This window comes from Phascolarctos cinereus, unplaced genomic scaffold (assembly GCF_003287225.1).
Source record: "Phascolarctos cinereus isolate Bilbo 61053 unplaced genomic scaffold, phaCin_HiC Scaffold_9;HRSCAF=440, whole genome shotgun sequence".
NCBI classification, from domain to species: domain Eukaryota; kingdom Metazoa; phylum Chordata; class Mammalia; order Diprotodontia; family Phascolarctidae; genus Phascolarctos; species Phascolarctos cinereus.
In genome coordinates, this window is record NW_027556402.1 from 147,050,909 (window position 1) to 147,073,455 (window position 22,547).

Consider the following 22,547-nt stretch of genomic DNA (forward strand, 5'->3'; position numbering starts at 1 on the left):
AGATGTAGGTATACTTGGCTTTCCTTTCTTAATGCCCAGTGTGGTTCTTTGCTCATTATCATAACTGTCATCACTGACTATTGTAAAGCATCTTAAAGTTGGCAAAGTGTCTTATATGCCTTACCTTCATTTGAGTCTTGCTATAATGCTATGGGGTAGGTACTACAAGTATTAATAACCCTCTTTTGCTGCTGAGGAAACTGAGACTTCGGTTGAGTGACTTGCCTTTAGTCAAGCAGCTGAGAAGTATCAGAAGAAAGAGTTGAACCTACGTCTCCTGATTCTATGTCCAGCACTCTTCTTATGTGATGAGGCCCCATCACAAGCATTTAATCAATATCTGATTGCAGTCATCATCATACTAAACCATAGGTTCCCAAAGTGGTTGATACCCACAGGGTATTAGGGGGTATTGGAAAGATTCAGGAGGGCAGTAGTAGCCTCAAGTGCAATTAGGGGGTGCTGAACAAAAATAAGGGAGTAGTGGAAGCATAAGGAAAGAAGAGAAGATAAAATTTTGAAAAACCATTCATCATGTTTTGTGTGTTGTATAACAGAGTTCAAGTCACAGTAATTACATTTTTTTTCCAAATAAACACACAAAATGCAAGTTATAACTGATCAGTGGTCAAGTCCGCCAACAGGTCTTAACAAGCAAGTGTTGGCGGGGCAGCATGTGGTGCATTGTAGGGAAGTCCAGCATGCATCAGCAGGAATATGTGTGTGTAATGACTTGTTTACAATATAATAGTATATGGTTACATGATGTAATATTGCATCATCAGAATTTCAGTGCAGGAAAAAACCATGAATTTACAATAAATCATTAAAGATACATCATTTAAAAAATATTTATTGTTTTTGAAATGATGCAGATTTTAAAAAAATGTTAAAAGGTTAAAAAAAATAGATTTCCAAGGGAGTGCTGAGTAAATTTTTTTTGAAAAGGGGGTGGTAGGCCAAATAAGTTTGGGAACCTCTGTACTAAACCACTTCTAATAATATCATGCCATAAGACAGAGTGAAGGATGGAACCCTATGGTTTACCATTAGGAATCCCTTTTTAGATTGACATTACTCTCTTGCTTATTTTTTTTTTTATCGTTAACCAGCCAACCATGAATATATGTAAGTTGGCTTATATCTAGTCCATATTTCTCTATCTTGTTCACAAAAATGCCATTTAAGTTACTGAATGAAACAATTTTCATCAAATTTCCTTAACATAGAGCTGTCTTACTTGATGTATCCTGGAAATTAATTTATTAAGTAGAAAAAATTGATTTTCCAAAGGTTCAAATAGCCCATTTTTGAATCAGAGATTCATTGATAATTAGTCTATACACTATGGTGCAGACATTTCATTACTATGAATATGCCCCAAGGAAGTTATTGATTAAAAAAAGTTTCTGTATACACCAAAATACTTATAACATTGTCTTTTTGTGGTAGCAAAGAACTGGAAACAAAATAGTTATTCATTGATTGGGGAATTGCTAAACAACTTGTAGCACATGAATGTAATAGCATATTATTGTTCTGTAAGAAACAGTGAATGTGATGAATACAGAGAAGCATGGAAAGACTTATATGAATCGATGCAGAACAAAGTAAGCAGAGCTAAGAAAACAACATACACTGACTACCACAGTATAAATGTTAAGTAACAGCAATCACAGAACAGTTAAAAGTGAATGTTGTAGAATTACCAAGAATAAGCATGGCTCCAAAAAAGAAATATGAAAGGCACCTTCTTTCCCTTCTTAACAAAAATGGGAAGTCCATGGATGTGCAACATGGCACAGATTTTCTGATTTTTTTTTTGATGTATTGATCAGCTTTACTGATTGGTTTTTTTCCCTCATTTCTTTTTCTTTTAAAAAAATAATTTCTTATATAAATGGTTTTCTACGAGGGGAAAAGGTAGGAATACTGAGAGAAATTTGTGATGTAAAAACAAGAAATATCAATAAAAATTAAAAAGAAAAATTCTAAGGACCCTCAGAGGTTATCTAATTCACCTTTCTACTCATCATGATCCTTTTGGTAATGAAGAACTTACCCCTTTTTGAGGCCACTCATTTTATTGCTAAGCAGTTCTAATTGTCAGAAATTTCTTCCCCTTTGGACCAATACACAATAAATGTATTACTTCTTCAACATAATTATTAGAATAATTGAATACAGTTATGATTTCATCTGCTTCCTCTCCCTACTACCTCAAGATGTCTCCTTTCCAGATTAAATATTTCCAGATCTTCAACTATAGTATTTGTCTGTTAATGCCAGTCAGTCAATAAGCTTTTATTAAGCATCTGCTGTGCACCAGGTGCTGGGCTTAAGTGCTTAGGATACAAAAGAAAGACAAAGGACATTCCCTGCCCTCAAGGAGCTTACAGTCTAATGTGTCTTTTAGACCTCCCCAGGAACTATCATTCTTCCATTTTAAATGGGAAAATTTAGATTGAAGCACAATAGTCTAATAGTAACTGTGAAATTATGATGGAACTATTGCCTCCCTTGATACAGATAGGCCTTGGGCTTTTCCTTTTTGCTGATATATAGAATTACCAAGCTAGATTTGCAACTTGCAGCCTTAGACAGTATTCTTCTTGTTGTTGTTGAGTTGTTTTTCAGTCATGTCCAACCCTTCATGACCCCATTTGGGGTTTTCTTGGCAAAGAGACTGGAGTGGTCTGCCATTTCCTTCTCCGGATCATTTTACAGATGAGGAGACTGAAGCAATCAGAGTTAAGTGACTTGCCCAGGGTCATACAGCTAGTAAGTGTCAGAGGCCAGAATTGAACTCGGGTCTCCCTGACTTAGAATTTGAGAGAAAAACATAAAATTGCCAATTTGTAACTTTTTATGAAGAGTAGTCTGTCATGTGTAATCATTCTATATTTTGAATGACTAAATAATCTGGCATTTGGTTTTTATTTTTTTTTAAATTTTATTAATGTATTTTGATTTATCAAGAATCACTTCCATATGCTTTTGAGTTGAAAATTTTTCTCCCCCCTTCTCCCCCCCACCCTCCCCAAGACGGCGCACAATCTGATATAGGCTTTACATTTATATTCCTATTAAACATATTTTTACATTAGTGAAGTTGTAAGTAAAAATTAAAACCAATAGGAGGAACCATCAGAAAGGTGAAACACAACTCAACAGAAGGTAAAAATAAGTGATAGCGATTCAACTTCCGTAGTTCTTTTTTTGGATGTGGACAGCATTTTCCATCCTGAGGCCTCTGGAGATGTCTTAGATCCTTGTAATGCTGAGAAGGGTTCAGTTTAACAATATTAGTCATCGCATAACGTGGCTGTTATTGTGTACAAAGCCTTCTTGGTTCTGCTCACTTCACTCAGCATCAGACCATATAAGTCTTTCCAGGTTTTTCTGAAGTCAACCTGTTCATCATTTCTTATAGCACAATAATATTCCATTACATTCATATACCACAACTTGCTCAGCCATTCCCCAATTGATGGGCATCCTCTCAATTTCCAATTCTTTGCCACCACAAAAAGAGCTGCTATGAATATTTTTGTACATGTGGGTCCTTTTCCCATTTGTTTGATCTCTTTGGGATATAGCCCTAGAAGTGCTATTGCTGGATCAAACGGTATGACATTTAGTTTTTAAAGCAAATGTCTGTTAATTTCATGAAATTTCGAGGGCAGCTAGGTGGCACAGTGAATAGAGCACTGGCCCTGGAGTCAGAAGGACCTGAATTCAAATCTGGTTTCAGACACCTAACACTTATTGGCTGTGTGACCCTGGGCAAGTCACTTAATGGGCAAAGTCACTAGAAAGCATTTCTAGTCCCCTTTAGCTCAAAATCTGTAATTCCTCAGTGGAGGCATAGTGTGGCCTCAGTTGTCTATGTTAATAATAACTTACATTTTAAAATACTTGTAAAAGTATTATAAAACAGTTCTCTTCACAAACCAAGATGTGACTCCTTCTTGTAGGAAGAGAGGAAGTCACCATGTAATTAGTTGGTCCCCTCTTTTAAGAAGTGAAAAATTTGCCTCCATATTAGTCCTAGTAACATGGATTTGGTTTTTTTTAAGTAGTAATTTTTATTTTGCAAGGGACACTTTGGTGTCAAAAATCCTGTCTTTCAAGATCCATTTTGTGTGTATTGTTAATTGACTTCTCCTAACCCTCCCTCCTCCTTTTAAAATGCATATATTCCTAGCAAGGCTGATACAACTTGGTATAGAATAAGTTTATTGTTTATTGAACTGGAAAAAAACGTTTGTTTTATGGAGAATATAAAAGACTTCTGTGAACTAATGAAGAAAGAAGAAAGCAGAACCAAGAGAACAGTATGTACAATGATCATCATAATGCAGAGGAAAACAACCCTGAAAGACAATCTGAATTTGGATTGATGCAAAGAACAGTGAACTTGAGGGAAGTGCTGATGATGAAACATACATTTTCATATCAGTGCAGAAGTTGTAGATTACAGATATAGAAGGAAGTACATATTATAAGACATGGTTAATGTGTTGATTTAACTGTACTTCTTTATAATAAGGGAGTGAGGGTTCTGTCATGGGATGTTAGATGTTCACAGCAGTGCAAAAAAGTATCAATAAAACATTGAGAGGGGGATGGAGAGAGACAGAGATGAAGGGGGTAGAGAAAGAGAGACAGAGACAGGGGGGGGGGGGGCGGGGAAGGGAGACAGGAGAGGGGAGGGAGAGGAGAGGAGTGAGTTCAAGGGCTTCTTTCTCAAGCAGAGAACTGAAACCTTTGTTTTGTCATTTGCCAGGAGAAGCTCTCTGGGACCTTTCCCCAGCCCTACAGCTCTTGTAGGTTTTAAAAGTAGATCACAGCTGTGAGATTCTTCTTGGTTAGTGAATCAAAATTTCACTATTATATGTGAAATTATTAAAAGAAGAGTTTAGGAAGCCCTTTGACAGCCCAGCTCTCATCTTGTCCTCACTCCTTCATCAAATGATAGGGAATGTTTTGAAGTATCACTTCAGATTGCTTTATTCTGATTTTAATGTCAGATTTAAGCTTGCCTTTTTCATCCCCACCTCCTTCCTTCCTTCCTTCCTTCCTTCCTTCCTTCCTTCCTTCCTTCCTTCCTTCCTTCCTTCCTTCCTTCCTTCCTTCCTTCCCTTCCCTCCCTCCTCCCTCCCTCTCCTCTCTCCTCTCTTCTCTCCTCTCTCTCTTCTTCTCTCTCTCTCTCTCTCTCTCTCTCTCTCTCTCTCTCTCTCTCTATCTTTGTTTCTCCTTTTCCCCAGTACTAAGCAGTCATTTGTCTCTGTTCGTTCTTTAGATCCTTGAAGTTAAATTCCAGCACACCTTGGGAAGCCGAATATCACATTCACCACTGGGGCAACTGCAATTTATATTTCTGCCTTCTCATATATCCCCCCAACCTGCCAAATTGCAGACCCTGTGCTGAAGTCAGCAAAGTGACATCATTTAATTTGTCTGCTGAGAGTTGCAAAATTGTTGTTTAGGCCAGGATTAAAAAGGAAAAAGGAGAAAAGAAATAAGAAAAAAATCTCCCTCTAATGATGGATCTTTTGGGAAGGAATGTATTGTTATTAGTGTTAGCATTTGAGAAGAACATGACCAAAGAGAGAGTAAATTGAGTTGGCTCCTATCGGAACAATGAGTGTGAATGTTTTTATGGAGGCTTTGGAAAGCTTAGCATTGACCTGTTTTTATTATTTTTATTGGCTCCCTTGATGATAGACAAACAGAGCTAACCTGGGGCCAACATAATGCACAGGAAATTTAGGTCATGGATAGTTACATTTTAAAAACTTGTGTTTTTGGGGTCTGCTCAATCATTGTAATTGACTGATGATAGCATGGCAAAGAGAACCCTTAAATCATCCCAGGTGGCTAGAGGATGACAAACAGCTAGCAAGTTTTGTTGGAGGCACATTTCTTAGCTCCCCTGTGGAGTTCTCTTCTGTCCTTCGAAGAGGTGCCTTGTCCCTTCCATGCAAGTTACAGCCCAGCTGGCCTGTTTACAGAAAATAGCCTCTTCAACTTGGCAGCTCTGTTTGAAGCACAGTGTAACATCATTTCCCAAGAGACAGGAAAAACCATTCCCTCCAAAGTTCATATCCTGAAAAGGCATGTACACGTTTTACACTGAACAATTTATTATAGCAATTGAAAGTAGTTATTCCTTTCCTTCTTTGAAAATGAGGACTTTCCTTCATCCTTTGGTATAGGGTAAGTGTAGGTTGACCAGACCAAGCATAGGAGGCTTCACTGTGTATATTTTGCGGCTGCTTTGCCGAATATACTGGTCTCTGAGAAGAACTTTTATGTACATTTTCCTCTTTCTCCTAGCACACAATAAAAATAAATTGTTATAATGGCATATGTGATGTGGAAGATATTTTGTGGAATCCATTCCCATCTCCCTCTCTCACCCTCCGGGAATTCTCTGCAACATGAATATGAAGTAGAAGACTGTTCCAAACACCTGGAAGTGGGGGAGGCTTCTGGAAACATTGAGATCTGAACATTCCATTAGAAACAGGGTCTATCCTGGAATGCCTGTGTGCATATGCCTTTCTGTGCCACAGACGGGGATGTTTTCTTTTCCTCCCTCTTCTAAAATACGTATCCCATGTTTTGCCCTGGAATTCTTTCATGTCCTGTTCCTAGGACTAGAAAGGCTGTGGCCTGAGGGTGGAAATGTTTTAGCAGTCTGGTGCTTCAGGAGCAGGGACAGCCAATGCTTAGGATGCTATGAGCAAAGGGGTACCGGGGGGCAGAGGGGAGGGCAGGGGTGAAACCAAGAATGTATGCTGAGAATCGTAAAGCTTGAGTTTTGAAGGATTGCCTAGGCTCAAGATGGTATGGGGATGACAGATATGATGGGGCTTGCCTAGACATAACTTTCTTGTAATAGCAAATGCCAGGCTGCTACACCCTCTGTGGCTTTTTAAGCCATGCCACATAACACCTCATTGTCTTCATCATCCCTTGTGCCCACACTGTGCTCAGCTTAATCCTCCCGTCCCAGTTGCCCCAACCTGAACCCTTGCAGCCTTCTTGCTCACCTTTTCCAACCCATGCCTCCTTCAGGTGTCTCAAATTCAATGGGTCCCAAATAGAACACATTATATCCCCTCAAATCTACCCAGTTCTCTACATGTCCTTGTTTCTCTTAAGGATATCACTGTCCTTCTAGTCAATCTGGTTCACAATCTTGGCATTATCCTCAGCTCTGACCTTTCTCTTACCACTCCTGTCTTCCCCCAATATCCACAATATTGTCCCTTCAAAACTCTCTCTGTCTCTGTCTGTCTGTCTGTCTCTCATCTCTCTTTTCACTCACATGGCCAACACCATTGTTAAAGCCCTTATCACCTCTCATTACCACAATTACTTTGGTTTTAAAATATCTATTATTATTATCATTTATTCAACAAGAATTTTTAAGTGCCTACTATGTGCCAGTAATTGTGGTAACTGCTTTAGGGATAAAAGAACAAAAACAAGATAGTTCCTGCCCTCAACAAATGTAAATTCTACCAGCACTGGAGGTCAAATTGCTAATGGAAATAAGCGTCCTTTAGAAAGGATGTGTTGTTTATATGTGTATGCCACAGGTAATCTTCTTGTCCTTACTTTCCTACTAAAACTACGTTTTCTGTGGTCACTTTCTAATCCTGAAATCTAGTGCCTTTGTCTTAGTCTTCATTGTTCATTCAACTTTCTGTAGCATTTGATTTTTTAAAATTAAAAATATTTTTAATTAACAAAATATATTTTTTCTCTCTCCTGTTACCTTTTTTCCCCCTTTCCCCCACCCCAGGAAAAATAAATAAACCGATAAACCCTCTAATAGGCATAATCAAGCAAAACAAATTCCTACATTGGCCACGTTCAAAAAAATTTCTTTTTTCCACCCTTTATACCACCAACAATAGCTACCTCAGTGCTAGACGTAAAGTAGATATGCAATAAATCGTTCATGATGTATCCCTAGTTACCCTCATGACAAGAGAGGAATTCCTTATTATCTTAATTGTTGTAGTCAGAGTTGTTCTATGACACTCCTGCACTTGATGAGTGTTACCGAAGACCGAAAAGTATATGGCTGTGGACATAGCTAGTTTCAGACACAAGTCTTAAGGAGGTGAAGTTTATCTTGGCATCCCCTCTGCTGCCCTTGTCCTCTTATACTGAACTTCTCTCATGAGCTCCCTTCCCATAGACGACCAGAACGTTCTCAGTGTTCTCTGGCCCTCTGGGGCTATTCGCTGATGTTCCTACTCTGGGCCTTTTCACTTTTCACCGTAACTAAACTTTTGCCTCATTCCTTCAGGGTCCAACCCTCTGCCAATGTGATTATGGCACGGGGTGGTGAGGGAAGTAGTTTAGACCTGCAATTTCTCTGGTATCTGGATACAAATAGAAAAGTCAGACAATTCCTGCTCTAATTTAATAGGGGAGACCACAGATGCAAATCAGATGGAAAGGTCCCATGGCCCTTAGAGTACAGTCATGTCCTTTACTGTCATTTCTGATGTAGAACCATTTGACGGTGCCAAGGACTTTGGTGGCAAGAGCTTTTCTGGGTCTTCATTAGCTGTGACCACAGCACCCGTAGGAGGGGTCACTGGGCTGCGTCTCCAGAGGTGTTGAGTCGCAGGATGATGGCTGCAGGTACTAGGCTGGCAACATTGCTGTTCCCAGCATTCTTGAGTTTAGGGAGCTGGGCTGTTGTCCTCAGGGTCTGAGGAGAAATGGTTGTTAAGGTGGTACAGGGGGTTTGACTTGCCTGGCAGGGGCTCTCATCTCTCCCTCAGGGTGGCTTTCTGTTTTAGCTAGGCGTGTTGCAGTTGGTTGGCAGTTTGTGGGGATGGCTGGCCTTTTCTCCACAGGAGCAAGGTCTGGACTGGACGCAGATCTGGTAGTTTAAGGGGCCCTGCTATTCCCAAGGCTCTTGGGTTGAGGGTCCTGGGCTATGTCCGTCAGAGTATGAGGAAAAATGATGCTTAAGTGATGGTGCTGGCTTGATTTGCCTGGTGCATGCTGACTCCTGTCTTTTTTTCAGGGTTCTTGGCTGCTTTAGTTACGCTGTCTTGCCTGCCCTGTGTGGCTAGGGAGATGGCCTCCAGAGCAGGAAGATTTGGATCTGAACTCTACTTCTGACATATACGGGCTGTGTGACCTTGGGGAAGTCACTTACCATCTTAGTGTTCTCGGCACCTCTCTGAGACTGTAAGCTGCAGAGAAGGTGTGGCCTGCATTGGTAGAAGGAATTTCATCCCCCAGGAGTTCCCAGTGCCAAAGAAAATATAGGTCTAGGTATACAGGTCCTATTCCTACATGCCACACACTCTGTCAAGAACTGGAGATAAGAAATATAGAACAGACAACTCCTGCCTTCAAGGAGCTTATATTCTATAAGATTATGTGGCCAGGAAAGGGCATTAGGGTCTGGAAAGTGATAAGGTTGAGCCATAGGGCAATTGATTAACTTGCCATTTCCAAAAGAAATGATTATCCTGATTTGATCACCATTCCTTCCAGGCCTTTTGATGAGAGAAACTGGGTCAAATGAAGGACCAGTCTATAAAATATTAAAGTCTGCAGTTGATGATGATTAAATGTATTGATTAACGGAGACAGGGGAATGAGTGGCATCAGGCAAGTCTTGTAATCTTTTCAGGCCTCAGTTTCCTCATATGTAAAATAAGGAAATTATACTAGATGGCTGCCTAGGACCTTCCACTTCTAAATTCTATGTTATCTGGGCATGATGATATCAAGAATGAAGTAAACAAAAGCAGGATATCACTAAGGCTGCTTCTTTTGATTGGGTAGTGTTATTGGGGGTGAGGTTTTAGGGAGGGGAAATCACTTGCAGTGTTTATCCAGGTTTCTGCCTATATGCTTAGGTACCTGTGGCAAGGACACTAAATTGGTTTGTGCAACTAAAAACAGAAGTAATGTTAAACTCTATGAAAAGAGAAGAGGAGGAGGAGGAAGAAGAAGGCAGAAACTACTTGAATGGGATAACAGCTCTGTCTGAGAGTAAAATTGGCTTCTCACTGGAGATCTTCCTGTAAAAAAGTTCAGGGACCACTTACTTATTGGAGATATTTTAAAGGGGAATCCTTGCTCAGATGAGAGTTGGATTGGGTAGCCTATGAAGTCACTTCTAACTAAGATTCTGTGAGAATGTGGAGCATATGGGTGTGGGTGTGTGTGTGTGGGTGTGTGTGTGTGTGTGTGTGACTGACAGAGAAAAGAGGCAGAGACAGAAAGAAGAGATGAGATTTAAAAAAATTTTTTTCTTTAAAATTTTTTTTTTAGACAATTGGGGTTAAGTGACTTGCCCAGGGTCACACAGCTAGTATGTATCAAGTGTTTGGTCTGAGGCCAGATTTGAACTCAGCTCCTCCTGACTTCAGGGCCGGGGCTCTATCCACTGTGCAACCTAGCTGCCCCAGAGATGAGATTTTGGTTAAAAAAACCTCTTGACACCTCTCAGTAATTCCACTTAATGTCCTACTTTCTCTATCTGTAGGGGTGGCATTAGTTAAATGTTTGAGAGATGGTGTCTTAAATGGATTTGCAGTGATCCTGCCACCCAGCAACTTTATTCACATGTGAATCCATTACAGTTTGGCCCAGCAGACTCTGTGATTGTGTAACCCAGATGCAAGCTGTGGGTCCTACTGTCTGCCCAGGTGTCATATGACTCATTTCCCTGTCATGCTTATGTATAGTGCCTTTCTACATGGCCAGGAAGTATAGGTCTGACTAAGCATCATCATTTTAATGTCAACCAAAAGTAATACTTTTCTAAAGACCGTATGAAACTGACAAAGAGCCCCTTGTATAAAGATATTGGGACTCGTTCAAAAATAATATCAGTCTCAGGCTACAAAATAATCAGAAAGGTTTTGTCACTGTCACATAACTCTGGTCTTCTCACTCCAGTCAGTAAGCTCTGTTGCTTTAAAATGAAGAGGTTAGAGGTTAATCCCAGGTATTGGAAGATTTCTGTCTCTCTCTGTCTGCTGTTTCTATCTCATTCTCTTAATCGCTCTCTCTCTGTCTCTTTGTGTGTGTGTGTGTGTGTGTGTGTGTGTGTGTGTGTGTGAGAGAGAGAGTCTGTCTCTTTTATCAGCCTAGGTTCCTTCTGACCCTACTGTTGGGCAGTGAAGAAATGAAGTTCTAAGAAGTGACTTCAACCCCAGGATTTCCAGATTACATCTCTGCAAATTCATCCTGTTGAGAAATTGCTAATTTTTAAATCCTAGAAAGTAGAACTGGAAAAGTCACTCACTCCACACTTGAATTTTCCCTAGTAATTTTTTCATTCATTTCTACCGGGTTATATAATGGGGCAAAGAGGGAAACTCATTGTCACTCCTGAGACTGTTTGACCCTCACTAAGGTGTTTACTTCTAGGTGCTACATACCGTAGTTGTTGGGAAGGTGCTTTATAAACTTTAAAGCACTATGAAAATATCAGTTATTGTTATAATTAGTGGACACCTCTCATCTGTGACTATCCAAAAGTGAAATAGATTTCAATGTCCTTTCTCCATCACTGTAGATCTTCCCTTGGAGACTGGAGGACTACAGTGTTTTACTAACTGTCATAGAGGGAATTGATGCTTAGATATGACTTGCACTAAGTGACCTCTTAGGTCGCTCCCATCTCTATGACTTCTTTCTTATCCTGATTTCGTTCAGAAGAGCACAGCTGATGAGAAAGTTCAGTCAACAAGTATTTCTTAAGCACTTACTATGTGCTGTCGTGTGCCGAGTACTGAGAATACAAAGAGACAGACAGATAAAATACACCACACTCCCTTCTCTCAAGGAGTGTGCAGCCGCGAAATGGAGAAGACAGCCTATTTAATGTGCTGCCTATTTCAATGGATTATTCTTGATAACCGAACACTAAGGTATTGTTGCTGTGCTGCTAAAGAACCACAAGTTCCGTCAATATCCTTTTCCTTCTACCCCAGGATGAAGCCCCAGTGGTCCCATGCTAATGGCGCTGTCCCTCACAGATGGTCATCTAGACTTTGCTGACGTCCTTCCAGTGAGAAAGTGCTTGCTTTCTACTAGCCAGTCTTGTTCCATTACTGGATGGCTAATGTCATCAGAAAGCCTTTCCTTATCTTGAGCCTTATTTCTAACTCCCACGTCTGGCTAGAGCTGTCATCCTTTATAAATTTCTTGGCTTTGCTCTGGTGCCATTCACGGCTTTGCCGTGCCATAAAGTTGTCCGTTTACAAGATGCTATTTTGCTACCTCCCATCCCAACAGTAATGTAAAGAGGTTGGGACAAAGGGTCTGCCCAGTAGGCACCATGATTAGGTTGTGAAAACAGGAGTTTTGGCATTCTTGGATTTACGTTTAGCTCTCTCCGTGATTCCATCTTCTTAAATTAGGCAAAGTAATTTCTTTATAGCCACATTTCTATAAAGTTGGTGTGTATATCTTAACATGCCCACAGGAGCTTTGTGGAATGTTAAAATAGGTGAGTGAATATTCTTTACAATAATAAATCCTCAACAGAGTGCTGAAAGGTTAAATTCTGATACTTGAGAACATGGATTCTGACCGAATTATTTTTTTATTCTCTTGTTCCTTAATAACTCTCTTTCCATGAAAGTCAGAGGAAATTTTGAAGGGCTTCATGGGGTTCTTAGTGTGTTATAAATCTGCCTTTCAAGAGTGGATACTAAAAACAGCAGAGACTGGACCACCTCAAGCCAGGGAGGTTGTAAGAGTGGATTCATTTTAAACAGCAATACTAACAATAGCTAGCATTAATATAGCTTTAAAATTTATAAAGTGCTTTACAATTATTATGTCATTTGATCCTAACAGTAACCCTGGGAGATAGGTTCCATTATTATCCCTGTTTTACAGATGAGAAAACTGAGGCAAACAGAGGTTAAATGACTTTCCCAGGGTCACATAGCTAGTAAGTGTCTGAGGCTGCATCTGAACCCAGATCTTCCTGATGCATTGTGGCTGTGTTTCCACCACCTAGCTGCTTCTTTAGGTAGGGGCTGGACTAGATGGCTCTCACTGGGTTGTTCTCTGTTGTTCTCTGATTGGGTGAAATCATTTGGAGAAGCAACATATTATAGAGAATAAGGGGCTGACCCTGAGGTCAGAAAGAACTAGGTTCAATTCCTACCTGTGACACAGACTGACAACATGGCTGTGGATAAGTCCCTTCCCCCCTGTGTCCCTGACAGTTCTAGGACCATAAGCAACTGAGGAGCTACTGATCTGCATTGGCAGAAGGAGTTTGCATATTGGTAATTTCCTTCACCTCCTAATGTAATTACAGGTTCAGATCAAAAAGAAATAAAGTTTGCTTAATGTCATATGATGAGTCGGTGATAGGGTTGAAAACAAAAAGTAAGAAAACTCACTGTTTTGGTCTTTATATCCCCAGTGCTTAGCACAGTTCCTGTCATATGGCCCACTGGATAACTCAGTGGATAGAACGCCAGGCTGAAAGTCAGGAAGACTTTCAAATCTGGCCTCAGACATTTACTGGCTGTGTGACCCTGGGCAGGTCATTTAACCCTGTTTATCTCAGTTTTCTTATCTGTAAAATGGGGATAATAGCACCTACTCCTAGGGTTGTTGTGAGGATCAAATGAACCAATATTTGTAAAATGCTTAGCACAGTGCCTGGCACATAGTAAGTGCTATATACATGGTAACTATTATTACATAGTAGGCACTTGAGTGATTTCAAAACCCCTGTTTTAACAAACCAAACACACAGTCTTTTCCTTCTAAATCATTTTTTGGAGCTGATAGAGCAAATGAAGAAGACATGAATACATCCGATTCTAACTTATTGACGGGACAGTAATTCTAGGGTGGATACTCTGAAAATGATATGTTTGTTCTCACTAGTTATTATATATAAACTGTATTGTTTTCCTTATCCCTTTTGACTTTATACTTTCAAACATATCATTTTGCTTTTGTGTGGTACACAGTGAACCTCCAAAAGTTTAGAGAATGAATGAAGTTCTATAAAGGATCCCCTCAGAAATTTGATTGGCAATGCATAAAAATGTTAATTAACTTCAGTAGTGTTTTCATTTTTATCTTATTGGCATGGCCTAGCCATGAGCACTAAATATTCCTTTGGCTATTTAAGTTGTTCTTTATTTTTTTAAGTGAATCTATTCATCTTTTGTGTGCTTCGGTAAGTTGATATCCAGCTATTTTATGCATTTTGTAGTTATGTGGAATGGGATTTCCCTATTATTGATTCCTGGGTTTTGTCATTATTATATAGAAATGCTGTTGATTTTTGAGAATTTATTCTGTTGCCTGCAACTTTGCTAAAGCTGTTGTTTCGATTAGTATATTTGCTGATTTCCTAGGATTTTTCCAAGTATATACCATTTTATCCTTAGCAAATAGGGATTGTTTTATCTTCTCTTCATCTGTGTTTGTGACTCTAATTTCTTCTTATACTGCTATAACTAGCGTTTCCAGAACTATATCACGTAGTAGTGAGTAGAGAGAACATCTTTGCTCCACTCCTGTATTTATTGGAAAAGGTTTTAGTGTGGCCATGTTAAATTTAAGGTGTACATAGGACATCCAGTTCTAGATATAATAGGTAGTTAGAGATGCAAGACTGAAATCCTAAAGAGGTTGGACAAATATATGTGAGAGTCATCTGCACAGGCAAATATGCTGCAGAATGGTGCTTATTCAATGAATGAGCCATTGCTGCAAGCAGTTCTGAAACTTGTCTTTTGAAACTGCCTTAGAGACCACTTTCTGAGCCATGCCAGAAATATCAGTAACTTTTCTTAGTAGTCAAACTTTTTTTTTTAATCACAGGCAATATTATCTGGCTTGATTACCCATCTTTAATAACGTTGGGTTGTTTCCAAAACTCAGACCCACCCTCAAAGGAAGATTTGCCACCACTTAGAACATCCCTGAAAATATGCAGCAAGGTCTGAAGTATATTACAAAAGAGGGGTTTCAGCAATGTTTTGAGCAGGGACAGCACCATGAAAATAAATGTGGCCTCCCACATAGTGTCTCTGAAGGTGCCTATTGCCAACTTATTTAATTATGTGACTTATTAAAAGAAATCAACTCTGTGACATTACTTCTTCATCACATCTTGAACCTTTTAAATTATTTCAAATTCAAATTTTTTATTGTTTAAGGCCTTATGCTTTTAATTTTGGTTTCTTAACATCATCACAATTAAAAACAATGTTAAGTATAAAGCTAATTTAGCCAGATTAGCCAGTTGAGGGAGGAGTGCTTTAAAAAAAATCAGTAACGCCCAATTTCCTGCCAATATCTTCTCTGTGGAAAAAGAAAAAAAAGTTAGTTTGGACAGTAACTGTAAAAGATTTGATTTCCAATTGTATGTGGCTTATGTGGTGTAGAAAAATAAGATTTATAGAATGGGGATGCTCTTGTAAACTCTTTTTTTTTTAAATTTAGGATTATTTTTTCATTGTTGTGGGAACTCCCAGTGAAGAACCTTTCTCTAAGGATTCAAAATGGCAACTGCTCTACACGTTATGGTCATAGAAAGTAGAGTGGGGCAATTGTGCAGGGCCACATAGCCAGCATGTATCAGATTTGGGACTTGACCTCACGTCTTTGTGACTGGGAAGTAGGTGATGTAGTGGGTAGAGCACTGGACTTGGAGTCAAAAAGTCCAGAGTTCGAATCCTGTCTCAGGCACTTATTAGCCAGGTGGACCTGGGCAAGTCAATTAATCGCTGTCTTCCTGATTTCCCTCATCTGTAAAATGGGGATAATAATAGTTCCTACTTCATAGGATTGTAGTGAAGATCAGGTGAGATAATACAGGGGAAGCACTTAAATCCTACTTCTGTAAGTGGTAGGTATTGATATAGTATTTTAGTATTATTATTAATAATTATTATTTTTATGCTTAGTGGCCTTTTTGATGTTATAAATTCCTCCCTCTGTATTTCAGAGTATTGGGGAATCGTCGATGTCCAATGTACTGAATCAATTGCTGCCCATAATTAAGTCATTTAGCCAAAGGACTAGTGACGACTACAGCCCAGAAGACCTTTTGATCTTGCTAGTGTACATTTATTCAGTTGTTGGAGAAATCCTAGCTGACAAAGACCTGGATAAAGCTGAAGAAATGGTGAAGATGGCACTGACTGTAGTCTTCTCGGAAGAACCCACGTTGTCTCCTTTGCTGCAAAACATTTTAGGTGAGTGTTTAACTGTTAGACAAGACACGAACCCCACTGATCCCCCAAACCCAGTTATTTCAACAAGTGTGATCCACTATGTCTGTTTTCTTAGATTTGTCTGAGTTCTAATAAAGTTCTGCTCTTTATCAACCATATTTTTAGGTCATGCTCTCATCAGTTTTTCCCCCCCAATACTTTTGAATTGAGCCAGTGTTTAATTAGTTTCCTCCTCAATGATTTATCATAATTTACTTTATGAAATCCAATTCCACTAGCATTTATTGAGTACTTGCTATGGACCCAGAACTATGCTAGACACTGGGCATAAAAAACTCTCTGCCCTTCCCTGCCAAAGCCTTGATGAAGTAGTGATGGATATCAAGAGGAACTGTAATCTAGATGGGTCCTCCAAGTAAAAACCAGCTATCTTCACAGTATTTCCCTCCAGTAACTCTCCCTGAGGCTATAGCCATTTGTAAAATACTTTAAAAATCAGGAAATTAAGAAAGCCTCTATCTTTCAAGCTACAATGAGCCATATTTCATTTTGAGCATCTATAATCTGAAGTTATAACTTAAACATCACAAAAAAGTTAGCAGAGATAATTTTTTGAAAATTATCAACTAAAGTAATTATTATATATTCCTTTTTTATTTTATGTTTTGAGCAGGCAACACATTTCTGCTTACAATGAAAATCCAGATAGACGCAAAGTTTTTATGTATCTTTTGTAGAAAATTAATTCCTGTAAGCATCTTTGTATGTTGGTTTTACTTGCTTTAAAAAAAATCCAGTTTTAGCTTGTTTTGACAAATTTTTGCTAATGCTAATTATGGTACCAACTACTTCAGGCATTCTGAGATGTACTTATCAGACTTAAATATTAAAGAAAATAATAGCCAGCTTCCATATATATGTTTCCAGTTTTAAGGAGGCGTGTATACGCTAAAATATATACACTGCCTCCTTATGTGTTATCCTCTATTCAACTTCCCTACTACTAAAAAAATGAGAGTGTCTCTGCTACCTTGAGGTTTCCCCAGAAGTCAGCGGTACAAAGATTCTGATTCATATCCTGAAGGATGTGTCTCATTGGGAGCCATTTTTGCATTTGTTTTAGCTTGTGTTTCTATGTCTTCTATTGCTTATACTTTGTCATTAAAAAATGCACATGTGAAGAGTTCCAGGATAAGAAGTCAATTGACGTGATGAATTCATAATAGCTTCTCATGAGAGGGCAAGCTTCACTACTTAGCACAGAGCCTTTTTTTTCCCCCACTGTAAGAGTTTGTTTGGCAAATACTCATGGAATTTAGTCTCATCTTAAGGTGTGCTCTGTACAGTGCAAGGTCAAGTATTTTTGTGTTTATTTGCCAGTGTAAATGATGACAGTGAGCTCTAGAGGAGAGGCTTAAAATGGTTTGTACTAGGATAAGCACAGAAAGAGCATTTCCTGAAACCTGATTGGATTAGGCATCTTGAACTGCAAAGTTTATTCCTAAAATCCGCAATTCCAGAAACAGACAACTAACGATGGCATATTATAGTGGAGACTATTGTGCCGGCTATTTCCAGTAGTGGTTGTTTATATGCTGTTTCAGAAACACCAGGGTTGTTTCTATTTAACATATTCTAAAGGCCCACTTTTTCATCCTTTTATGATGACCACTGCTTTTAGTTATTCAGTATATTTGCAGTTAAGTATAATTACATTTTCAAAATGATCCTGTTGAATGACATTTAGAATAAGGAATTCTCCAAGTCAAGTAAGTGAAAACTGAATTTGTAAAAGTGTTAAAGAAGGTGTATTATTATTTGGTTTTGTTTTTTAAAGTTTAATGGAATCTTAATAGCATTGTTCAAAGTATTTGGTTCTGTGTCCATAATTTTATTTTTATTGTGCTGTTAAAATGAGGTGGAAAAGATCAATGACTTAACCCTAGCCTAAGTGTCTCTACTGCTTTAAAAATTTAAAAGAGAAAAAACCCACTGACACAAAGGGAAGAGATGAGCATGCTGTTTGGATACTAGTCCAACAATAAACTCTATCTTGAAAGAGAAAATTTTACTTGGACACCATAGACATAGGCCTTGACATACTTTTATTGAAAAATTTGATCATAAAGAGAACCAGGGATGAAGTCTTTATCCACAAATATCTTGCCACTGAAAAGAGAATTTTAATTGCAGCTCAGCATAGAAGTAATGGAATAGACTTTCAATCAATCAACTAATAAACATTAATTTATTAAGCACCTGCTATGTGCCAAGCATTGTGCTAAGCTCTGGAATACAAAAAGAAGCAAAAGACAGTCCCTGTCCTCAGTCTAATGGGGGTGAGGATGAGGAATACCTATTGTCGAAACCAGAAATTCTTAACCTTTTTTTTTTTGTCATCAGCTTCTTTGGGACTTTAGTGAAGCCTATGAATAATGTTTTTTTTTTAAATGCATAAAATAACAATACATTGGATTACAAAAGAAACCAATTATATTGAAATACAATCATGAAAATATGTTTTTTTAAAAACATGTTCACAGACTTCAGGTTAAGAACCCCTGGTCTAGACAGTGTTTCAAAATTTGATGTTCTGTCAGTACATATATGTTGTATATGGGCCCCAAACTGAATAGGAAGGAGAGAGTAGGCTGAATTCCTTGGGGGAAATTCTGCAATGTTTTTAGTGACCCTTAAGCTTCTCTCTGAAACAAACCTTTTTTTTTTTTAATACTGGTCTTCTTCTGGTGATATGGTACATCTATGAATCATGGAATACTAGTCTTTGAACAATCAGAATTGTAGGTCACCCACAGGGCAATGGAGAGAGACATAGTATATATAACTAGACTGTAGCATGTTACCAATTAAAGAATTGCATTCAAAAAGTAGCATAAAAGATGCCATCTAAAAGATGTATGACCAGGTAAAGAAAAGGGCTAGTCATAGAACAAGAATGGAAGATAACAGATGAACTCTCTATATTCTCCATGGGTACCCCTGTAATGCCAAGAGAAAGGGCCCTGGCTTATTCTATGAAGCCCCAGGGGAAGATTTTCCAGAGGACATGAATGTACATGTCAGTGTGTAGATTATCTGTTCTTTCATAGCGATGTGACACAGTGGATAGAGCACTGGACTTGGAGTCTGGAAGACCTGAGTTCACATCCTGCCTCAGACATTTGCCAACTGTGTGAGCCTAGGCAAGTCACTTAAGCTGACTCAGAATTAGTTTTCTTATCTGTAAAATGACGGACTTGGATTCAGTGGCTTTTAAGCTCTCTTTCAGCCCTAAGTTGATGATCCTGTGGTCCTCTTAGGATACTTGAACCATGTATCATAGAACATGAAGATTTGAGAGAATTACTTGAAGTGACTCTTGCTCCCTTCTTGGGAAAAACTGAAATGATGCTATTCTTCCTGCTGTACATGATCCATTATCAGTGTGAGCTGAACGTTTCTTACCTCAGCTTGATGCTGCTGTTGAGTAATGAGTGTAGTGGAGGGCTGCTTTAATATGTTGGACAATAAAACGAAATGTAACAGCTCCAAGATTTCTCACAGGAGTGATCTAGAGAAGACATGTGTTCTTCATCAGTGTTTCTAGCAGAAATCTTGGAAATCAAGAGGGAAATACCCTGGTACACCAAACAGTGTCACACACTGTAATGGAAAACAACATTTTGTTTTAGCAGATTTTTTTTTTGGCAGACAGGAAAAGCGAGGGAGTAAAATAAGTTAAGTGAAAGTGTATTAACAAAGGGAGGAATCCGTTATTATGCTATGGTGAAGGAACACTAGTCATAGCAGACCTTGGTGATAAAGCAAAATCTCTTATCCTTACATAATGGGCTAAAACATTTACCGCCTGCCCCTCCCCTCTCTGTCCCTCCCCCCCACCCCCGATCCTCAAGTCCATACTCCAGAACCATGTGTGTCTTCTGCATAGTCATGGCTTTTTGTAAAGCCCTCCCAGGGCTGGAATGGAATCAAGTTGGCATTGAAGCGTGTGGAACATTCGTGCTGGTGATGGGAGGAATTTTCTAACCTCTGCCAGTTACCACAGCAACATCCTGTTGTACTGCCTAGCCACAAGTGATGCTCAAGGCCTGGGAACGGTTTCTCAAGGGATGGATTTTTGAAATTTTGAAAAATGTCCTTCAGTTAGAATAGGATTTTTAAAAGCAAAAAAATTAGTGCATCATGAGACAGCATATGAAGGGAAAGAGGTGAGTTGGGGAGTTAGAGGAAGAAAGGAATAAGGAGAAGGAAAAGGTCTTTAGAGTTTGGCTTTTTTGTTTGTTTTTTAATCTTTTTCTTCCTTTGGAAAGGTGTATTATTTTAATGTAATGGCTGACTGCAAGCCACACAGCCCTTAAGATAATCTGGAGAAAGGTCCTTGGGTAAGTGTTCATGAAGGGCATTTTTCTTTCTAATAAAGATTTTTAAGGCAAACCTCTATCAATAAATGAACCAAAAGCTCATTAGTTGTATTAGAAAAGATAAGAGCTTTATTTTTCTGATGAGCTGGCAATAGTATTTTTAGATGGCCTCCATTTGATGCTGCTTTTTAAGGAAGACAAAGCTGCCACAAACACAGCACTAAAAACAGATTCTTGCTATTAGTTGTAATGGTTGACTGTATTTTATCAAGTACATGTACCATAAATATTTCTAAAATAGTTTTCAATCAAGGAGTGGCCCTTAAATCACTATGGGAGTATTCTGCAGATTAGTTTTTTGTTTATTTTTTGAAAAGGTATTTCATTTGAGTTTAGCAGCTATGAAGCACTAAATATGTGTAAATTACCGTGTTCAACAAAGATGAAATATAAACAAAAGCTCATTTGAGCCTCAACAACTTTGAGGTAGGTATTTATAGGTATTTTAATTTTCATTTTACAAATGGAGAAACTGAGGCTTAAAAAACTTAAGTGACTTGCGCATGGTTGCACATCCCAGTGAAGTGTCAGAAGCAGGATTTGAATCCAGGCGGAGGAGTGAAGGGCTGGGGAGGGAATGATCCATTGTAGCCAGAAAGGATCAGATAAGAACTTCATGAAGGAAGAGGTATCTGCATGGAGCCAGGGAGCAGCAGATAGAAGATGTCCATGGAGATTACCCTTTCTTCTTCTATGTGCAGTAAAGAATTTCTTCTTTGGGAGATTTCTTACTGATCTTCAGGCCACCTTTGCTATTCTGTGCTTACCCTTCCTAGAGCTCTCTGGCTCTCCCCACGTTGCTTCCAGGATCAGATGGCTTCTGGTGAAGAATCTGATTAGGATAACAGGTAGGTGGATTACACAGACAGCAGAAACGAAAGTAAACATTTCAAAGATAGCATTAATGAAGCTTCTGACGTGCAGGTTTCAAAGGAAATTCTGATTGATCACAAAGATGATTTTTTTAAATGGGCATTTCATATATACGTATATATATATACATATATACACACACACATTATGGACATATCATATACACATATATTTATATGTATATGGAGAGAGAGAGAGAGAGAGAGATTAATATAAGTCTCTGCCAATCAATATATACCTTCTTTATATTCTGGCTATGATATTATTGGTTCTTGTATTACTATTTTCCCCACCAAATTACAGAATTCCATTGCAAAATAGGAATGACAGACAGAACTGTTCATGGTTTCTTGAGTGTCCACAAACAAGTTGAAAAACCAGCTTTTGAAGACAGTTCACTTGGCTTCCTTCCCCCTTCTTCTTCTCCTCCTCTCTCCTTTCCCTTTTCTCTCCCCTTCTGTCCCCCCACCCCCCACACTCACCAGGGTGTCTCTCTCTATTCAAAAAGAAATCATTCCATGCTACTTCAAAGATGAGTACTTGCCAACTTTGATTTTTAACCATTTTTTCTGTAAAGAAAAATGAAGTCATTTGGTCCCTCTCCCTGCACAGGGCACTAGTAAATCATTTCAGACAAATGGATGTCAATCCTATTCTAAATTATCTCTAGGGTAAGAGATTCAAAAGCTTTTCTCAGGAATATGTTCTGCAGTTTCAAAACTCTTATAATTAGAATATTACTCCCTAAGTTGAACTTACCTTCCCCCTCTAAAGTGAGCATCCATCCCTTAACCCAGTAACCCTATTTCAGTAGGATCACCATCATCTCAGCCACCCAGCCTGAAAATCATAATCATGTTTGACTCATGCCTCTACTTCATCTTCCATATTCCTGGTCAGTAATCAGATCCTACAAATTTGTTACTTTTTAAAAAATTGTTGATACTGAATGTTTTAAAATCATCTTCATTTTTTGATATTTCCCTCCCACTTTCTATAAGAG

The 22,547-nt window shown here is 38.7% G+C and overlaps 1 protein-coding gene across 1 annotated transcript in view; it reads left to right on the plus strand.

The window, feature by feature from the left end:
• Positions 1-22,547, plus strand: part of SCFD2 (sec1 family domain containing 2) — a 423,086-nt gene that overhangs the window by 147,997 nt on the left and 252,542 nt on the right. The window contains 1 exon segment of the mRNA XM_020990057.2: positions 16,001-16,250. Within this exon segment, the coding sequence (XP_020845716.1) occupies positions 16,001-16,250 (250 nt within the window).